Source organism: Scardinius erythrophthalmus, assembly GCF_964197995.2.
Source record: "Scardinius erythrophthalmus genome assembly, chromosome: 5".
Lineage (NCBI taxonomy): Eukaryota > Metazoa > Chordata > Actinopteri > Cypriniformes > Leuciscidae > Scardinius > Scardinius erythrophthalmus.
This window is the reverse complement of record NC_138225.1, coordinates 17,023,735-17,044,990: the sequence shown is the minus strand read 5'-3', so window position 1 is coordinate 17,044,990 and position 21,256 is coordinate 17,023,735. Positions and strand designations below refer to the sequence as shown.

At 38.9% G+C, this 21,256-nt stretch overlaps 1 protein-coding gene across 50 annotated transcripts in view; it reads left to right on the top strand.

The window, feature by feature from the left end:
* Positions 1-21,256, top strand: part of arvcfb (ARVCF delta catenin family member b) — a 214,977-nt gene that overhangs the window by 132,551 nt on the left and 61,170 nt on the right. For 35 of the 50 annotated variants that reach the window (XM_081366657.1, XM_081366698.1, XM_081366688.1 and 32 more), the window contains one exon: positions 2,420-3,039. In XM_081366657.1, coding sequence (XP_081222783.1) covers positions 2,420-3,039 — 620 coding nt within the window. Of the gene's footprint in view, positions 1-82; positions 194-2,419; positions 3,040-21,256 lie in introns of all 50 variants that reach the window. The other 15 variants (XM_081366671.1, XM_081366668.1, XM_081366664.1 and 12 more) reach the window with 1 other exon arrangement.

Here is a 21,256-nt window from a genome sequence, read left to right as displayed (position 1 = left end):
ATTCTTACAAGGCTTAACATTTCCATCAATACTATATCCTTTTCTGACTAATGCTTCCTGAACTGACATACTTTCACTGTAGGTGACCAAAGTGGTTAAAACCATCACACGACGAACCTTCCAGCCAGTGGTCCTGACCCAGTCCAAACCATCTACTCCCATTCCTCCATCTACACCATCTGAAACAAAACCAGTAAAGAGTGCTTTTGGTTGACATCTCTGCCTCCCGTCTTTCAACTCACTAACTGTGTCTGTAACCCACAGCTGGTGTGGCAGTGGTCTGTAAAACTAAATACCAGGGAGATCATAAAACCCTTATAGAACTGTAAAATCCATGGCCATGACGCCTGCATGCACCTTTTAACAGGCAAACATTAGTGTAAACAGCCATTGCTGTAGATAGACACCTTTCATTAGAGGCAACAGTAGCCTTGGTGGTTAAGCTTAGTCTAAATATAAGCCTCAGTGTCCTTCTACCTTTTAAACTTGCCCATGTTTCACATTCAATTTCAATAACCTTTTTAAAGTCAACATGAAATGCTGCTTGCGATTCATTTTATGTAAAAAAAAAAAGTTTTTATATACATAATATGTAAATTAATTGAGTAAAAATGCATGTTTTTCACCAGTTTTGTTCTAAATAAACACAATTAAGCATTGCATTTCAATAAGCAAGAAAATTTGTTTCAGGAGAAGAACAAGTAGTTATTTTATTTTTTTATATATTTGAAACAATGTGCGGCAGCACATCACATTCACATTATTCATTCACAATAAGAACTATAACCATTTTTTCAAGCAAATTTTTATAGGTTGACTTTAAAAGAGATTGGTGTATGTTTTCGCATAATATATGTTAACCTCATGTGTGGGTGTTAAGGAGTGTTCACACTGATAGCGATTTGTAGAGATGTTGCAGCTTAAAGTTGGGACGGCATGAGCAACAGAGACAATTGGCGATGCAACAGAGAAGCAACACTGGCAACAACCAGTAGGAGTGCAGACAGTCAGTCTACATATGTAATTCACCTTATGAATACAGTTGGATAATGCAATCGAGTGTAAATGCACACTTGCAAACAGTAAAGCAGTTCAGATGGCTTCCCCCAATTAAATTGACATGGTTTTTTAAATTTCGTGATTGCTGCATTTATCTTGTCTATCTGTTTGTCAAAATCAACAGCAACTCACCAAAATAGCTGTGTACCCCATTGGTAAAACTTACACTGAAGTATACAAATGTGAATATTTGTGACTCTTTTTGTGGTAACAGACCTCTATAGACATAGACACATCCCTTGAGATATTACACACTGACAACTGGCCATGTGTCTTGTAAGGGCTCACACACAAATTCAAGCAGTCATGGTTCATCTTCAATGACGATTAATTTTTATCAAGCTCATTAATTTCCAAGATGAATTTACAGCCATGGACAAAATAGCCAATTAATTGCTCTGCAGAATTCACTGAGCAGCAAATTGGTTTCTGTATCAGCATTGAACCTTCAGCAGCAGCAGCACTCCATCCTCTTGACAGGCAGACATTTTTGTAGAATAAGGGACTGGATTAACACTCAGAGGGGAATAGTGATTTATTTAAGTTGAGTCATAAAGACGTCAATGCCCAGTGATAGACACAGATAACTAAAACATCATTTAGATCCCATATAGTCTTGTGGCAGTTCTTATGTTGATTAATTTAGTGTTGTCATACCGTATATGCTGCTCTCTCTTAGTAACATACTGTATGTGGTAGTGGTTTCCTTTGTAAGGTTCCTCAAAGGAGTGTGTTTAAAAGTCCCTCGTTTAGTAAAAAAGTTTATCATATTTACTTACATTGCTGATCCCAAACTTTTAAACAGCAGTGTATTTATTTAAATTCCTGTAGCAGTAATGTAGCATTTAAAATGTTTTCTGTAGCAAAACATACCCTTAGTCTCTTAGTTTAACTAGTAAAAAAAACTGGTCCTATGAAAACTAAACTGATAGCAAAGTTTTCTTTATGATGAGAAACTTTGTAATGACTACTGAGAATGTTGTTGAAATGTGTCCATATATTTTCAGTTCCAGCTGTTTCATTACTGATGAACACAAAGCATTTTAAGGGACTGGAAACGATCTTCAGTCATTTTACTGCTACTCAGCCAGCTCACAGTGTGACACCCACTTCCCTGCTGATGTTAGACCACTAAGTCAGTGTGCTACATTTCACTCATAAATGCCTGTGGTTGTTTTGGCTGCTATGATTTGAGCAATCTGACATAATGGCTTCATTTTGAATGGCCCTAATATCATATATACCCTGCATAAGGCATTTAAGACAGGGAACGACTCACTCTAGACTCACTATGCATAAAAAGCACAAACCTTCACTTCTGACACAAACTGATTCTGTTGCATTTTTTGCTTCATCTTAGGTCACTAAGATGGTCAAGACAGTGACAACACGGACGGTTCGACAGGTGCCAATGGGTCCCGACGGTCTTCCTCTTCCAGAGGGCTCATCTCCACTGGGGAGCTACACCGACTCCATTGATCGGCGCTACATGAAGAACGGCGAGCGCTTCATCACACCCCAGGCCACTTCCACCCTCACACGCTCTTACAACAATTACAGCGACTCCTACAATGACACTCCAGACAGTCAGTTTCGCCATTACGGCCTTCACGATGGATATGGAGACATGCCCGAGAACTACGGAAGCCTCTCACGCGGAGTCAACTACAGGCCCTATCGGCCGTACATGCCCACCGGTGGATACCGGCCGGAGAACAGCTACACTCTCCCCATCCGCAAGGAAGACTATGGCCATGTGGCCCAGCCTCAAGTCCCTATGGGAAGTAGCACCGTGGATCTTAATCGTTCTCAGCCTGAGCGCTTCCAACCTGAACCCTATGGCCTGGAAGATGACCGCCGCAGTCTCGGCCCAGACGACGAAGAGGCGTACGACCTAGAGCCTGATTATTCTACGGCTAACCGCCGCACACTGCCCGGACGTACCATTCGAGAGCCGCTACGCAATGGCCCCCGTGTGAGGTAAGAATCATGCAGTTGATTTGGTTTGTTTGCTTGTGCTGCGGCTATTTTGATGATTGTGAGCAGCTTTGATGTGATTGCCTATTGAAGGGATTCAAATGCTTGAGAAGAACATAGATGCAGGTTCTTTTTTCACATAATGGAAGGTTATTGCTAAGCAGAGCTATATCTCAATGGCAAGATATTAAGGAGCACTGATAAAATACATTATTTTTGTGTACATAAAAAAGTCTATAATTATTCATTAATTATAATAGTTTAAAAAAATAAATATTTTATTATTCTGTCTCATACTAATAAATGGCAGGATAGAGGTGACATGAGAAAAAATTATCTAAATGCTTATCCCTAATTAGTACAGTCTAACTAGATGGAAATACATAAACGGTATTATATTATATTATATTATATTAGTTTTTCTATAAATATAGTGTTCTATAATTATATCAAACTATTATAAATTATTATACATAAAATGTACATTTCATCTTTAAATATAAATTTTAATTTATATTAATATTGTATTATTCTGTCTGATACTGAAAATGGCATGATAAGTGGCATGAGACACTGACACTATCAAATTGTTTTATCCTTAACTGGTACAGTAAGATACTGAATGGATGAATGGATGGATGGAAGTGTTGAACCTAAAGATTGCATACATTTCTTCATTTTTATTCAGTTTTGCTAGCAGTGATTGATTTCCCTAATGGTCGATTAAGTTTTTTAAAAAGTTTAATCTATCTTCAGAGAGATAAAAAGGAAAGGATGATGTTATCTTAAACTTTTTTTCCTTGTCATAATTCTCCAGTCAATATCAGTGCAGTAGCAGTTTTGACAGGGAGCATGTGTTGCAGAAACAGTTTATTTTTAATTAGGGTACACAGACAGAGACACACACACACACACACACGCACACACACACACACACACACACACACACACACACACACACACACACACATAGTAGGCAATCACTGTCACAAACTGCATACACAACTTTTTAGGCCACTTCCTGTTTTTCAGTCCATAATGTATTTGTGTACATCCAGAATTATAGTATAATTAGCAGAGATGTCACCCCTCTTATTCCAAAGCCTTGCATTTTGCATCCATCATTAGCATTCCCATAATAACAGATGTTGACAAAAATCTCACTAATGAATGTGTAAAACAAATATGTTAATTAGAGCTTATTGCTTGCAGTTTGGAATCGTGCAATTATAAAACAGCCAAAATTGCTACATTTAGCATAGAGATGGTTGCCAATGCCATGTTTCCATGGATTAGGCCGTTACCGTGCATTAAATTTGTTACCCAGATTCGAGGTCTCTTCTTTATCTCTCTCTTCTTTATCTTTCTCTATCTCGGTGGAGCTGTTGTTGTCAGGGTGATTAATAGTCTCTGGTGAACACTGCCAGACAAAGGGGGCGTCTCGTCTCCAGCCATATCTCTAATGGTTCTGATCCTCCCTGCACCTGCCACCAGTGCCACAGCAGAGCAGCCATAGGTCATCATGCAGAAATCTCCCTGGAGACCACCAGGAACCACTTCCTCTATGTGCTCAAGCTGAAACAACATCAGTTTATATTGGCAGAAAGGGAAAAACATCCCATTCTTTTATCTAGAAGTTTGGTCACGGAGACTGAAAAATTGTGAAAAGAGAAAAGAGTGGAATAGAGTTATTATTTAGAATCAGTCAGCATAGTTTTCACACATGTATTCTTCCTCTGATGCGGGCGGAATACCATACTAAAATACCCGAAATTTTTGTCAGTGTAGTCTGATTCCTGAAAAATCTTGCGAGATGATTCCTTTTAGTGAATCAAAGACATGCAGCACAACCAGTCAAATTCCCAAACAAATTACTCTGAGTCAGTTCTTTCTAGTGAATCAAACACATATTACGCAACCAATGTAGTACCTGGCCCAGTGTGTTGTGATTGGCAATGTTTAGCGCGTATTGGGGAAATGTCCCGCCCCTTACCATAACCATGAGCTCTACTCAAATGTAAATATTGACGATGGCATCAATTTCAAACCAGTTCGATCCCGATTCAGACCCTGATAATGTTAACAAACAAGAGGATCGTGCAGAAGGGATTTCATGCACGTATTTCGCAAGCACGGATTTCACAGGACAAGTGGTATGTTTTTTTGTTGAATTTTTCTTATAGATAGATGTTATCCACCATTTAATCATATTTGTCAGAAAACTATGGTAATGCGAACAGTAATCTATCACACAATCATGGATAATTTTCCTGAGGAGCAATGAACAGTCTTAAAAAACAAGAGCTTACAAAAGCTACAGTAAATACTACATCAATACTGTAATGTTAGTTTTCAGGCTAGCAGAGGCAAAGCTTTGCCCTTCGTTTACATCTATCATAGTAATTACATATAGCTTTTAATTGGAACTGTTAATAGAAAACACAACTACAAATAATAAAACATACAAGTTATGATCCATAAAAAACAGATTCTCCCGACAAAATGGGAATGGCTACATCTGTCAGGGGAGGCTTTTGTGCGTATAGCCTGCATTGTACTCTCTTCTGGAAGCTGTTCTCCGAAATATGTGCAGCACACAGACAACATTAAATAAAATATCTCCCTTTGGAGTGGACTTTGACCTTTGTAACCTTGCAGATCTTTTTTAAGTTAAAAAAGGAACAATTACACACTAACTAAAGTTGAAAAGGTGAAAAAGCATAATAGGACCCCTTTAAAAGTACTAAAAGAATCATCAAAGGGGTGGTTGATTATGATTTTACTTTTCTAACTTTAGTTAGTGTGTAGTGTTGCTGTTTGAGCATAAACAACATCTGCAAAGTTACAATGCTCAAAGTTCAAAGAAAAGGAAGATATTTGCTTTTAAAGAAATAGTTTTTTAAGGAGTACAACAAACAGCTGGTAGGGACTACACTACATTCCTCCCGGGTTAGTGACATCACTAACCCTAAAATGTACATAAACCCCTTCCCCGGGAACGTGATTTATAGATTATCATGACAGAATATGCTAATCAATGACTAGAAGATAACTACACATAAGGTACATAAATTCATCAACTAACCATTCAGAAATGTCCTGTTGCATTCTACATATTGTCACTTCTTCTTGAGTCTCTCCATCATTGTCTGACTCTGGTTTGAACATAAAAGGCTAAAAGTTTTTGAAATTTTCAGTGCATGTCTATGGAAGCTTTTTTCCGCCACAAAATAATAAAAATTAAATGATAATTGCGACTTTTTATCTCACAATTGCGAGATATAAAGTCAGAATTGCGTGAAATAAAGTCGCAATTGCGTGTTATAAAGTCAGAATTGCGAGATATAAAGTCAGAATTGCGTGAAATAAAGTCACAATTGCGTGTTGTAAAGTCAGAATTGCGAGATATAAAGTCGCAATTGCGTGTTATAAAGTCAGAATTGCGAGATATAAAGTCGCAATTGCATGTTATAAAGTCAGAATTCTGACTTTTTTTCTCGCAATTGCGACTTTATATCACGCAATTCTGACTTTATAACACGCAATTGCGAGTTTATATCTCGCAGTTCTGACATATTTTCTCAGAATTGTGAGATATAAACTCGCAATTGTGAGATATAAAGTCCAATTCTAAGGGGGAAAAAAAGATGGATCTCACTTTATTCTTTCACTTTATTTATGTATTCTGACTTTATAACACGCAATTGCGACTTTATATCATGCAATTCTGACTTTAAATCTCCCAATTGCATATTATAAAGTCAGAATTGCGTGATAAAAAGTCGCAATTGCGAGAAAAAAAGTCAGAATTCTGACTTTATAAGACGCAATTGCGACTTTATTTCACGCAATTCTGACTTTATATCTCGAAATTCTGAGAAATAAAGTCAGAATTGCGAGATGTAAACTCGCAATTGTGAGATAAAAAGTCGCAATTATCTCTTAAAATGTTTTATTCTGTGGCGGAAACAAGCTTCCATACATGTCTGTGTGAGCTAAAAGGAAACGAGCTGTTGTAGCTCCGCCCCCTGTGCTGGATTTGCATTTAAAGGGACGGTTCGTTTTTGCTCACCCTCAAAAAGTGACAATATTAACATGCTATATAAAAATATCTGTGGAGTACTTTGAGCTAAAACTTCACATACACATTCTGGGGACATCAAAGACTTATTTTACATCTTGTGAAAAGGGCATTGTACCACCCCTTTAATGGAACCATTAAACATCATAAACTTTTCCCCACACTGTGTGACAATATATGTAAACTAGAGTTATTTTTAAGTAAAATTTGACTCCCAGCATATTCAAAAATGTTATTGGTGTATTTCAATTCAACATAAAGCCAATACAGTAATTGCTTAATACATTATAGTGTAATGTATGGTATGTATAGTATACAGTATAACAGCAAAAGCAACTTTTTTATTGTGATAATATAATTTATTTAATTTAAATGAAATGAAAGGTTTGAGTCTGTTTTCTCACTTGTTGTAGGTACAGAATCCACAAATAATTATTAATCCACAAGTAATTGCTCATTATAATGAGTAATTATTCAAATGAGCGATAATGCAGTACTGTGAGACTCTTGGAATAATATGAGACTCTTACAAATATGCTAATGTTTTCCCCTCTCTCTATTTGGAGGCAAAAGCATTTATCCCAAAAATCTAAAAATAAATAATTCAGAGAAAGGACATGGCAGGAGAACAAAATGGATGTAGTAATGGGCACATAACTATGTGGTTTTTGCTGGCAACAAACAAACACACTCACATTTTTGGAACATGAAGAACATTTACATTTGGCTAATTTTGGAGGCATAGTAGCTCCTGTTATAACTTCAGAGCATCACATCTACTGGAAGCCCATCATGTGTAGTCAAAGTGCTTTTCATGTGTTATCAATACACTCCTACATACAATGGCGGCAATTTAAATGCAAATCTTGACATTCCCATCTCCTAGTCATCAGGATGTAGCATTCATCTGAACTGTCTAAATAATTTCAATTGGCAAAGCCCTCAATGTGCGTGTGTGAGAGAGAGAAGGAAAGAGATGAAACTACCTGTATAATGGCAATGTTAATGATGAATAATTTTGAGCCCTCATTGTCTCACAGTGATCTTTTCTTCTGGTCATATCCATTTTCAATCTGCACCTGACACCATTGCTGAGTTCTGGCAGAAGCTTTTTGGCAGAAAATAATTTTTGACTGAAATTCATTATTTATTCACCATGATCTTCCAAACCCATAACATTTTCTTTTGTGGAGAAAAAAAAAAAAAAAAAAATTATGTTCTTGTCCCTACAATTATATTAATTGTTGCCATGGATGTTAATATCTCCTTTCAAAAAAAGAAAACAATCATGACAAAAGCAGTCAAAATAGCTAATAGCATCATAGCTTTGTGTGAGGACCAAAATTAAATTTATCAAAAAGTTCACTAATAATCTTCCTCTCCAGATAGCTGTTAACTCAAAAGCTGCTGCAAATGGGTCATTGAATCAATTTTCAAATTATTGATTCAAAAACCTTTTTGTCTCTCACAGAAAAAAAGAACCAGGTTTGGAACATCATGATGATAAGTAGGTAATTATTAATGAACTGTTCATTTAAGAGGTACTTACAGTATATACAAAAAAAGTGCTGTCTGGCATTGATGCAGCAAATGCAGCTGTTTTTTTATTTTGGATTCAGCATATGTCCACTCCTCCTTTTTATTTCCGGTTACACTCACAGCTTTGGCAGTCTAGGAAAAACAGCACAAGAAACTCTGCAGGGAACATCCTTATTACCACTCTTAAAGGGATAGTTCACTTTGAAATTAAATTTTGGTATGTTTTAGCTTACCTCAACGGCATCCAAGATGTAGGTGTCTTTGTTTCCGCAGTAGTTTCAATTTTGATATTTTTAGGTCAAACCGTTCTTGTCTGTCAGTCATATAATGCAGGTCTATGGTCACCACCTCAAAGAGCATGCACAGAGAAGTCCAAATTAAACAATTCCCCATCGTAAGTACACATTGATGGCCTAAGACACGAAATGAGCGGTTTGTGTGAGAAAACGAACAGTATTTAAATCGTTATTGCCTCTTGTATATAACCACATCCAAGTGATCTGAGGGCGCGCGCTTCCGGCGCTTTCTTCTTCTTGTTTTTTTTTTACGGCGGATTGCAAACAAATTTGTGCATTACTGCCACGTATCTCAGAAATGGACCATTGACACTTTCCTATACTTCTTTAACCTATCAACCGACATAAATTCCCCTTATTTACCCACATAGAGGCTTCATAGAATTTCATCCGGTGCTGCGGAAAAATTACCATTTACCCCCCATGACAGGAAAAAAAAAAACTCATTTAATTCCGGCGCTTTCCGGCGCTTGCGCAGCACGCACACGTCACACACCAGGAAGCGTGCACGCCCTCAGATCACTTGGACGTGTGTTTTTTTTTTTTTTTTTTTTCTGTCATGGGGGCTGAGAGTGGACAGAGGAGCTGAACACGCAGCGCCGGATGAAATTCTATGAAGCCTCTATGCGGGTAAATAAGGGGAATTTATGTCGGTTGATAGGTTAAAGAAGTATAGGAAAGTGTCAATGGTTCTTGTAGCGCTTTTTGGGGCCACCTTGTGCTCGCTTGCCATTTTTCAGCTCGCCAAAGAAGACTTGTTTTGGAAGTCTCACGTAGGGCATTCTGGTCACATGGCCAGTCCATCTAAGCTGTTCCTTCACAAGCATGGTGTAGGTGCTGGGGATATTTGCCTTGCTGAGGACTTCCGTGTCAGGGATTCTGTCTTGCCACTTGATCCTCAGCAGTTTCCTCAGACAGCTCAAGTGGATATGATTCAATTTTTTGGCATGGCGCTGGTAGACTGTCCAGGCTTCGCACCCATACAGAAGAGTTGGTAAGACAACAGCCCGGTTGACCTTCAGTTTTGTCTCCTGCTTGATGCCAGTCCTTTCCCATACCGAGTCACGTAGATGTCCAAAGGCTGCGCTGGCCTTGACAATCCTGATGTTAACTTCATCATCTATGTGCACAGCACGAGACAGTGTACTACCAAGGTAAATAAACTTGTCAACGGCTGATAGCTTTTGCCCATTCACAAAGATGGTTGGCACAGTGTAGGGTTTCTCAGGAGCAGGTTGGTATAGGACTTCAGTCTTCTTTGTGCTGATTGTTAGGCCGAAGTTGTTGCAAGCTGAGGAGAGGTGGTCCATACTGTCCTGTAGATCTTTATTTGAGCCAGCAGCCAGAGCACAGTCATCAGCAAACAAAAGTTCTCGAACAGTGACTTCCTCCATTCTAGTTTTGGCTTGCATCCTCTGCAGATAGCCCACCGTCAAAACGGTAGATGAAGTTAATCCCAGTGTTGTAATTCTGGAATGAGTCTTGCAGCATGGCAGAAAACACCATGCTGAAGAGCGTTGGCGCTAAAACGCAGCCTTGCTTCACCCCGTTTGTGATTGGGAACGGATTGAGTTGGTCATGGTAGGGGCATAGGCACTGATGATGGTGGCCACCTTTTTACCAAATAGGTGGAGCTGTAAGGTCATTAAACGGTCGTTTATCCCCTTGGGTTGGCTTGCCAGTTGGTTGACCAGGTGATTTTTTTACTGCAAAACCAACACCAGCATCACGTCTCTCCTCCTGGCCTTGTGTGTGCCCATTATATCTGGCTAGCTCTCTGCCCACGAGGGCGGTGCGTCTCTCAGGTCTTTTTGATCCAGATGTGTCCATCAAGGTGCGCACATTCCAGGCGCCAACAGTGAGTGGTATCACTTTGGTCTTTTTCGTTTTAATTGTTTTTCTTTTTGTTTTTCGACCGCAAGTACGGGATCCTGCCAGCTGCGGTAGGCTGGCCAGGATGTTTTGAAGCAGACAATGTTTAGGGTACCTTTTCAAACCCTTTCCTCACTACGGAGGTGAGCAGTGTGATCCTGAATAGGGCTGCTCAGTCACTCAGGGTGCTGCCGGACTTCACTGCTGCTTCGGTCCAGTGAGGGAACGACCAATATCCTGAGCCGCCTGCGTGCAGGTTTGCGGCTACAGCTTCCAGCATATCCGTGCCTGCTGCTTCGTTGCTCACCCTTCGTCACAGGACTTGGATAATGACAATGGTAAGAAAAAGTGCCATGACTTGCGCAGAGAACTTGGATTTAAGTGAGGGTGATTTGCACAGCATTCAACCTCACTCTCTCGACCAGCCACATCTGTACCCAGTGGCAAGACGTAGTCAAGACGACTAGAGATGGTCCTGGTTGCAGTGGAAGGTCCAAAGACCCGTTTTGGTGGAATTTCCTCCACCAGGGTCTCCACGCGCCCAGGCTCAAACAAGCTGAGTTTTCCGGGTTAGTTAACCGCCGCCCGGGGTTCGGTTGGCAGCTGCTGACTGTACCGACTCACCAGGAATGTTGAGCCTGGTGTGCGCCTACGGTAGCTGCTAGAGGGCCGGGCCAGATGTAACAAGCCTGAGGCACAACTAGCTGGTCAGACACTAGCTGGATGCCCTTGAGGTAAGCTAAAACATACCAAAATTTAATTTCAAAGTGAACTATCCCTTTAATCAGTGTCTTCTGAGTTTGATATTGCGACAACTCTTAGCTTACCCTCTATTTTCTGTCATAGAAGTTGTAGACACAACACAATCTTTTCGATCTTAAACCTCTGGGGTCGGCGGAGGCGCTTAACCTTCTGGGGTTGGGCTAGAATTCAGATCCTTTGTTATTAGCGACACTGGTGGCCGTTAAGTGAACTGCAGCCAGCAACTTATTGCTCGTACTTGCATTTCTGCACATACTCCATAATAACGCAAGCTAGCCTCGGACGGCCAATTAGAGACTGAACATGATTCAAGGCCCTGATATACTTACGCCAATGTTCTTGTCTGTTCTTTACTTGAAGTAAAAAGTCGAAAATACTTTGTCAGTGTTATACTGTTGACGAACATGCTGAGAGTGACATTTAGATTAATATGTAAATATGTACTTTACGCTTTTCTCTCAACACAATAAACGTAAACGAAAATGTCAGCGGTGAGAAAACAGCAGTTAAGAAAGCATCAGATCATAGCGATGTGGATATGTTTGCACCAGCTCTGCAATTCACCAGCATCATGTTGACAGAGTAGGTGATAAAAATTACACTGTTATGATAGTTTGATTATAAAGTATAATTGAGATTTTAGTTTAAATTCATTCCTTTTCTTTGGATGACACATTGACATAACAGTACAGAATAGCCCTTTCAGCATTGTCCTGTACTTTGTATAAGCAATAATTTAATTCGTGTCATTGAACACAAGAGAGGCTTTCGGGAACAGGCGTAAAAGTAACATCCCTTTGATTTTCCCGGCAAAATGTCCCGAGTCATTACATGAAAATTCTTACACATAGCCCCTTTAAGCTTAGCTTTGTGTGAAAAGGACTTAAAATAAGATGCTACTGCAAGAGCTATTTTTAGTCCAGTGCCTAGCTTGACTGGTGGATGTGAGAAACGTCTTGGGCCCAGTCAAACAGCTCTCTGCTGTTTCTAGAATGCCTTGGAAAGACTTTAGTATAAGATGTTTTCCGGGTGTGAATAACAAGATGAGATGACTCCCGGCCTCAAAAACATAGCAATAAGGGTTGGAAGAGACGCTGACAGTAACTCACTCTGTAAATCGTATTATGTACTTGGTCATACACACCATCAAACATGAGTCATGCTGGTTAAGCCTGTGTGCCATTTCTATATTAGTTGTTCTGGTTAATTATTTGCATCAGCATGAGTCTTGTTGGGAAGAATATTGAACTGTTTTAACTCAAGTAGAAATAACGTATCCTGAGCTGAGTGCCAGCCATGTTAATGTTGGTTTGCTCCCTATAGGTCTTGCACCGGTCATCATTCAGACATTACGTCAGTTAATGATTGTTTCATCATTCTGAAACTGGATGGCTTTTCCAAAGCAATAAAACGCTTCCAAATTTATCATGTGGTCAGTAACCAGTCTTTTAAATTGCATGAAATCTATCCATATGTTACAATAATAAAACAAATGGTGATGGTAATGAATACTGAATATGGCTACACATTGCAGCAGATGTTGCAAACTGATACTAAATTCAGAATTATGTCAAAATCCAGTAAGTCTGTTTGTCAGTAGTCAGTAAGGAAGTTTGTTCACTCAGTGGCCACCTTGGAGATACCACATGACCATTGCAATTTCTCCCTTTAGCTTTTCAACAAGTGGCTTGTCTCCTCCTCATACTGTCTCTGATTATATTTGACTAAACATATAGAACTGTATTCTCTAAAAATAACAAATTAACTTAATTCAATTAAGGTAAACATTTCCACATGATTGCATTAAGCATTTTAAATAACTAACAATTTATTTAAATTAATTTCCATCGTGTTGTACAAACTTCCCCATTAAAAAATTCCCATTAGATACAATGAAAGTGGAAAACACGCATGCATTTGATTATGGCCATTGGCCAATAAAAATGATTTCTGTAATCTCAATGCAAATGAATTAAGTAAACTTTTTTTTTTTCAAATATAAACGTATTGCATGCAATCATAGTTCCAGTCTTCAATGTCACATGATCCTTCAGAAATCATTCTAATATGCTGATTTGGTGCTCAATTGATTTGGTGCTTCATGGCCATCTCTTTAAGATGTCAGATGTATGAACTGTTCATTTAAAGCTCTGCCATGTAACAGCTTGCTGAGACTTCCTCACTCTGTAATGTGCCCCCAAATCACCTCCAAAGTTGCAGTACATAATTAACATAAAACTCTCATTAAAAGTGCATCCCGCACAACCGCCAACATTCTCAGCTGTGGCCCATTTTGTCGATTCACACATCAAAGACTTTGTTCACACTGTGCGTAAATCCGATTTGTTTTTCAAATCCAGTGTTTAGCACTGACTTTCTGCACTTTCTAAGTTTTCTCATTTTCTAAGTGATGAAGTCTGATCCATTTGTTCAGATATATATGAATTTGCAATGTGCTGTTCAGACTATAAACAAAGCCAAAGATTAAGATCTAACAAACATTTCCTCTGTGGATTCATGAATGCTGTCAGATTATAGTGATGTATCCATATTTGCACATATGGTCCTTAGTGCTTTGAATTTCTGGTGCACCTTGTTTTTTCCCACTTAGAATGAGATGAGAACAGAAAATAAGCTAGAAATGGAGTGAGAGAAAGAGTGACGGTGAGTAAGTGTCACAGGGGTTTAATATTTCTATGCCAATTTAGGAGTAGCACCACAGGGACATCTCTGTTTTGGTCACACTGATAATGAAGCATGCTGAGACTCCTATCTGAGATTGATGTAACCTCCCTGTTGTGTACAGTACAGCCCTAGACATGTTATTTCCAACTTCTGCTCTGTAGAGGAAAAGAATTGCCTCAGTTCAGAAAGCAGGAGCCTCCAGCCACCTGCTTTCTGAACATAGCTGCAGAATAGAAAGAATGTTTAGGTTATGTTAATAAAAGTTATTATACATTTATACATATATAGTGATGTAATATGGGTTGGTTCTTTTTGAATAACAAACAAAATCGGTTTCTAATTTATTCATTATTTGAATTTATTGGATGTGTAACAGTTATTGAATATGCAGCCTCAAGCCTATAACGCAACACTTTAGACTTAGAAATGTGATTATAGTGAAAATACCAAGCAGACATGTCTTATATGTCTTACATTTTTTAAATACATAGTTGACCTCAATTAATAATATTTAATAGTGAGTATAAAGTAATAGTGAAAATACCTAGCAGACATGCCTTATATGTCTTATATTTTTAAAAACATAGATGACCTCAACTAATAATATTTCATAATAATAATATTATTATATAACTGACCATAAGTAATATTTGACATTGATTTAGTAACTGCTGATTCAGCTTATCAGTATAATTGAAAGTTATCAATTTTAACATTTATTATAGGCTTTAAAAATAACAACTTTTAATTTAAGTGAATGTAAAACAGTCTCCACATAAACCCATTATAATAAATGTCACATTTAACATTTACCTGTGCCCTTCGGTATATCATGGCTCAATTCTTTCTATTAGCCCAGTCAAACCAGTCCAGATTTTTACTTGCTCTGTCAAAATGCACAAAAAAAATTGTTGTTTTTGTTGTTTTTGACCCATGTAACCCTGTAAACAGTGCTTTAATATTTTTAGGTAGGTCTAACAGGTCAGATATATACAGAAATTTAATAAAGTTATCAAACTCTTCACAGTCTTCACTGCATAAATTATAAATTAAATATAGATTATTCCTTATTAAAGCTACAAAAGTGATTCCGTCAAAAGCAGTAAGTGAGTGAGTTGTCTTTTGTTCTTTGATTATCTTTAATGACAGACAGCAGCAGGTTTATCACGCTGCTGTCACTTTAAGACCTGCCACACCACACATGATGTGGATCTGATTAGCATCCCATTTTCTCACAACTCTTTAAGTTCATTTAATGCCTGGTACAGAGAGCCACAAAATCACTTTCCAGAACATTCTCATTCACAGTTCCATGCTGGTGGAATGATCTCCCTACCAGAATCCCTGACAAAATTCAAAAGACAGCTGAAAACCCATCTCTTCCGTGAGCACTTAACCTCATAAAAAAAAAAAAAAAAATAAAAAAAAAAACTTTCCTTTTCCTTTAAATCCTTGTTTATCGGGCTTATGCTACTCTGAATAATGCCTGAACTTCGTATTTTGAGCACTTCTTGCGTTGTTTTTGCCTCTTCACAATGACTCGCTTAAAGGAGAACTCCGGTCAATTTTAACATTGAGCTAATTTTTTTGTACATTTGGAGTGCTGTCAGTACAGAGAACAACGACAAAAATCGGTGTTGCCTACACCGTGTTATCCTGTTTTTAAAATTTGCACCCTGTTGACTTCAATGGGGCAAGTTTTAAACCTGCTTTTAGCCTCTTAACATCCTTTATGTGTCATTACAAGTGCACAGGTCATGTGAGTGATTCCTTCGGGGTGAACACGGGTTAATCTGACTGCAGTAGATGTCAAAGATATGAATAAAAATGATGTTTATTCAGCCAGCGCACATACCTGTATTTTCTTCCTGTTTTCGGTCGAAGGCCATAGTAATCGATTGTCGAGTTCACGCGCATAGGTTTAGTACCTATGATCACGCGCGTGAACTCGACAATCGACTACTGTGGCCTTCGACCGAAAACAGGAAGAAAATACAGGTTTTGCGAAATATTTCTTTTTTGAATTGTCTGAAAAACCACCTAATGCGAGCGGAAAAACTTTTTTGCGATAAATGGGAGTTTTTGAGAAAATTACGTGTTTGCATTGGGCATATTTTCAATTCGCAATTTTAATTTGCGTAATTTGAAGGGAAATTTTGCGCATTTACAGGTCACCTGACGTAGATGACGTGGTGTGTTTGTACAGAATACGAGACAGAGTTCTTTATTAAATTCATAAAAGACAAAAGAATTTACAGGAATAATGGATTCTAAACCTCAAATAAATGCCACAATCAAGACCTCGACGCAGAAATGAGGGAGAAACACCCAGAAACACCTCATATGTGCCGCTCACTATAATAAGGGTCGTTCCTTACCATTAATGATTGGAAAACACACATACATCTCCTTCGATTAATAATAATAGCTAGTGCATTGGCTGGGATATAGTACATAAACTTACCAACGTCCGTTACCATGGTTTTTGGAATGATTTAACTTATCGCGAGAGGAAAAAATTAAGTTTTAGTCGCATAACATCGGTTAATGGAAACGCCGTAATTTCGCAATAGTTTTTTGTCGACATTTAGAAAAAAATCGCAAAAGTTTTGCGCAAATCTGTAATGAAAACACACCTACTGTCCCAATCAGACCTGTGCTGTGTTGTCATGAAAGTTTAACATTTGCACGCTTTCTTAAAGGTCCCATGACATGCTATTTTTTGTAGGCTTTAATATAGGCCTTAGTGGTCCCTAGTACTGTATCTGAAATCTCTTTTCAAAAATTCAGTCTCAGTGCAGAATTATAGCCACTATAAGCCAGTCCCAGAATGAGCTTCCTTCCAACAGGCCGTTTCGGTGTCTGTAGCTTTAAATGTTAATGAGGAGGAGAAAGGCGGCGCAAGGTGGAGGGTGGGTGTGGCCTTGACCATCTGCGGCAACCGTAGACCGTGCATGTTTACATTGGATATATTGCAATGGCACGGAGACACGCAGTCGTTCAAGCATTTCAGTTTGACCCAGAATCTGATCCAGATGGAGAAGCAACGGATGAAGAAGTTGCAACTCAGCAGCTCCAGCAGGACGTTTCCGAATGGTTAGTTTAAAATATTATGTCTGGATACGGTACTTTATTCGGATGGTTTACAGTTATTATCATGTAGCTAACGCTAACCTACTGTTGCCTTTTCACGGGAGATCTGTAACATCTGTAATTTATCTTATTACAATTACATCATCAAGCTCTGCGATCTTGCAATGCGGATATCGCGCGCGCCATATAACCAGAAAACGGTTATCCAAATAACAAAGAAGTGTACAACACTCGCGTTACAGTTTGTGTATTCACACACATAAACTGCATAGCTGCATAGCTAATTTGACAGCCACATTCTACGTGTAACAGTCAAGGCAAACATAAACAGTAAAGCAACACACTTATATATCATTAGTTGACTTACTGTTCCGAGGTGTGTAGCTGAGCCAAAGAGAGTGATCCAGACTTTAGTTTCAGACGTTCAGCAAGCCCAGCTCTGTATTAACCCTTCGGTGTTCATTTGTACATCCAATTATTGAGCAATTGTTATGCTTCGCTCGCTCAAAAGCCATGATATCTCTCGTGGACAAACTAAAATCGTGCGCGCGCGTTCCTACTTCCTTCCTAGCTCATTTTCTCATGGGCGAGAAATATTCTCTGGGCGGGCAAAGCAGAGACAGGGGAGGTAACATTCCTCCTTATAACGTCACAAGGAGGAGATTCAAGATCAGCGCGATTGAGCGCCCATTTTCTCAAAGGCAGAGAAAGATAGCAAAAGCTCGATTTACACCGATTGAAATTTCTAGAAACTTGGGGACCATATACAGGCTAGGGGAACTCATATTAATGTTAAAAAACCTCAGAAAGTGAAAATTTCATGTCATGGGACCTTTAAGCCTTGCCAATTTAAATATTCAAGCGCAACAAGACGCGAAAGGTAACGCATGCTGTGTGAGAAGTTTTGTGGGCGCAAACTGCACATCCAAAGCACGCGCCCAGAAAACCGCATCTGACAGCATGTGAATACTGAATTAATCTCTCTTTCAAGTCTTCTTGCGCTTGAACGGACAATTTAACACAAAACGATGTCAAAATGTCCGTCTTGGCGTATAGTATCCTAGTAAACGTAGTCGGTTATGTCTTAAGTGAACGTAAAAAGTCGAGAAAGAAAAAGCATTGGTACACTATCAGTTTATTGGATCTGTGCATTATGTCTTAAAGTGAGAGCAGCATAATATTCCTGCTGCTGTCTGTATTTAATGTTAATCAAACAACATACTCACTGCAAAAAAATCACTCAATGCTCTTGACTAAATAACTTTTGTAACTTTAATAAAGATTAATCTATATTTAATTTATACAGTGAAGATTATGCAGTGTTATTTTATATTTGATGAGGCTACTTTATTCCATTTCTTTACCTAATCTACAGAAATGCACACTGATTATTTCATTTTCTATCCCAACATATTGATTGCTTGCTAATGACTAAAGAGGAGGCTCTCAGAAAAGTCCAGAGCAAGGATTCTCCCAGTGGGAGTGCTGCTGTACTACACTGTCCTGTATTCAGATTATTACTTCTAGGAAAGCCATTCGTCGCTCCCTATCTCTCTCTCTCTCTCTCTCTCTCTCTCTCTCTCTCTCTCTCTCTCTCTCTCTCTCTCTCTCTCTCTCTCTCTCTCTCTCTCTCTCTCTCTCTCTCTCTCTCTCTCTCTCTCTCTCTCTCTCTCTCTCTCTCTCTCTCTCTCTCTCTCTCTCTCGTTTCCAGTCTGTTCTATATTTGCTCTGGGCCCTGCAGGCTCTCTGTTTTCCCTCATGCTGTATCACATCCATCAGTATTTAAAGAAGAACATCACTGTGTCCTGACAGACATAATTATTAAGAAAATAGCAGCAGTTTTTCTTATTGACGAGTGCTGTGGATTCTTTAACACCATGGTAAATAACTAAAACAATCACTTTTTTCTCTGTCTCTGTCTTACTAAAGCTGGGGACACACTTAACGACTGTAAGGCTGATTATGAATGTAATTTGATACTTTTTAAAACTTGAACAATTTATATGATTATAAAATATCCCTTTTTTTCAGTAAGGATGCTATAAATTGATTAAATGTAAAAGTAGCAGAAAAAATTATCACAATTTCCACAAAAATATTAAAGGTCCTGTTCTTCGTGATCCCATTTTTCAAACTTTAGTTAGTGTGTAATGTTGCTGTTAGAGCATAAATAATACCTGTAAAATTATAAAGCTCAAAGTTCAATGCCAAGCGAGATAGTTTATTTAACAGAAGTCCCCTTTCAAAGCCTACAGCGAACGGCCGGTTTGGACTACATCTACTTCCTGCTTTAATGACGTCACTAGAACAGTTTTTTGACTAACCTCCGCCCACAGGAATACCCAAAAAAAGGGGGCGTGGTCTTGTTGCGCTCCCACGGAGAAGAGGAAGAGGCGTTTGTAGAGTGTGTTTGTCGCCATGTCGTCGAGACGCTGTTATTTTCATCCCGGAGTCAAATCACCTTTGTTTGGCCTTCCCTGAGCGCATGCATCTCCAAGTTATGGTAAGAGGCGTGACCTTTCCGGGCAACACAGGAACCGCTGGCACAATCAGAACTCGTTACGTATTTCTGAAGGAGGGACTTCATAGAATAAGGAAGTCATCAGCCCGTTTTTTAGGACAGTGAAAACAGCGGTATACAGATAAGTAAATTGTGTGAAAAATACTGTTTTTTTTACACGCGAAACATGAACACATGTTATATTGCACACTGTAAACACAATCAAAGCTTCAAAAACACAGGAAAAACGGGACCTTTAAGTAGCACAACCATTTTCACATGTGCTTTTTTCAGAGCTGAAATCTCAGGCCCGGATCACACTAGCCTGGGAAAACCCAGACAACTTCCGGCAAATTTAGATTTGCTCTGCAAGTAGTCTGGCAAAGAGCTCATTCAAGCCCATTTCCATGCCGTCGAAATCGCGGCACCAATCAGAAACGTTGAGGCGGGCTTTACACGATGACGATCGCTCTGATTGGTTTTAGGTCTAGCCTATCCAATTGCGCCCAGAGGCATTTGAGCGACATCCACTCCGTTGGTGAAGCGCACCAACTTTTAAATGCATTATTATATTCAAATTGCAAACACATGAGGACAGTCTCCATGAAAGACCCACTAGCAGATGAACGTGCTACTACATTTCTCTCTGAAACGGTAGGAAATTAAATTAGATTTAATAGAGGATTTTAACCGTGACAAGATGATTGACAGCAGTGGCGTAGCCACGAGGGGGCCTGGGTGGACCTAGGCCCCCTCATTTACATGTCCGGCCCCCTCAGATTTCTGATTGCTTAAAATAAAATAATAAAAATAAGAAATTGTTGATGTGTTAGTCTAATTGATAGACTGACCAATCAAAATACTGCGCGGTAAAATGCGGCTGTTTTCAAACTTGATTTGAAGTGTTGTGCGTAACCTACGCTGTCATCTTCGCGTGAGAGTTCATGCGGTGACAATGACAGCGTTGTGCAAAGTACAATATTGCGCACGAAAAATGAGCGAGAAGGAGAAAATAAGCCATCTACATCTGAGTTTGCTTCAGCTTACTACAAGGCGACAGCGAGTGAAGCGGCTAGGAGACAGAAACACATATTTCATCAGGAATAGCGGTGAGACTTCGACTCAGATCGGCACAATGCGCAATGACTTGTTTGCAATTGATGAACCACCTTCACAACCGATGACCACATTTCCTGTATAGCCTATATCTGTTGTATATGAAGAGTTTGGTTTCAAAACGCGATAAATCCATTATGATTAATTTGAGTAATAATGTGTTTTCTTTAGCCTACTAAGAGAGTGGAAAGATGAAAACCACTATTTTTTAGTAGCTTTTTTTTTTTTTACTTTCACGTAGCATATTTAGGTTATAATAACATAAGAATTTCAAAT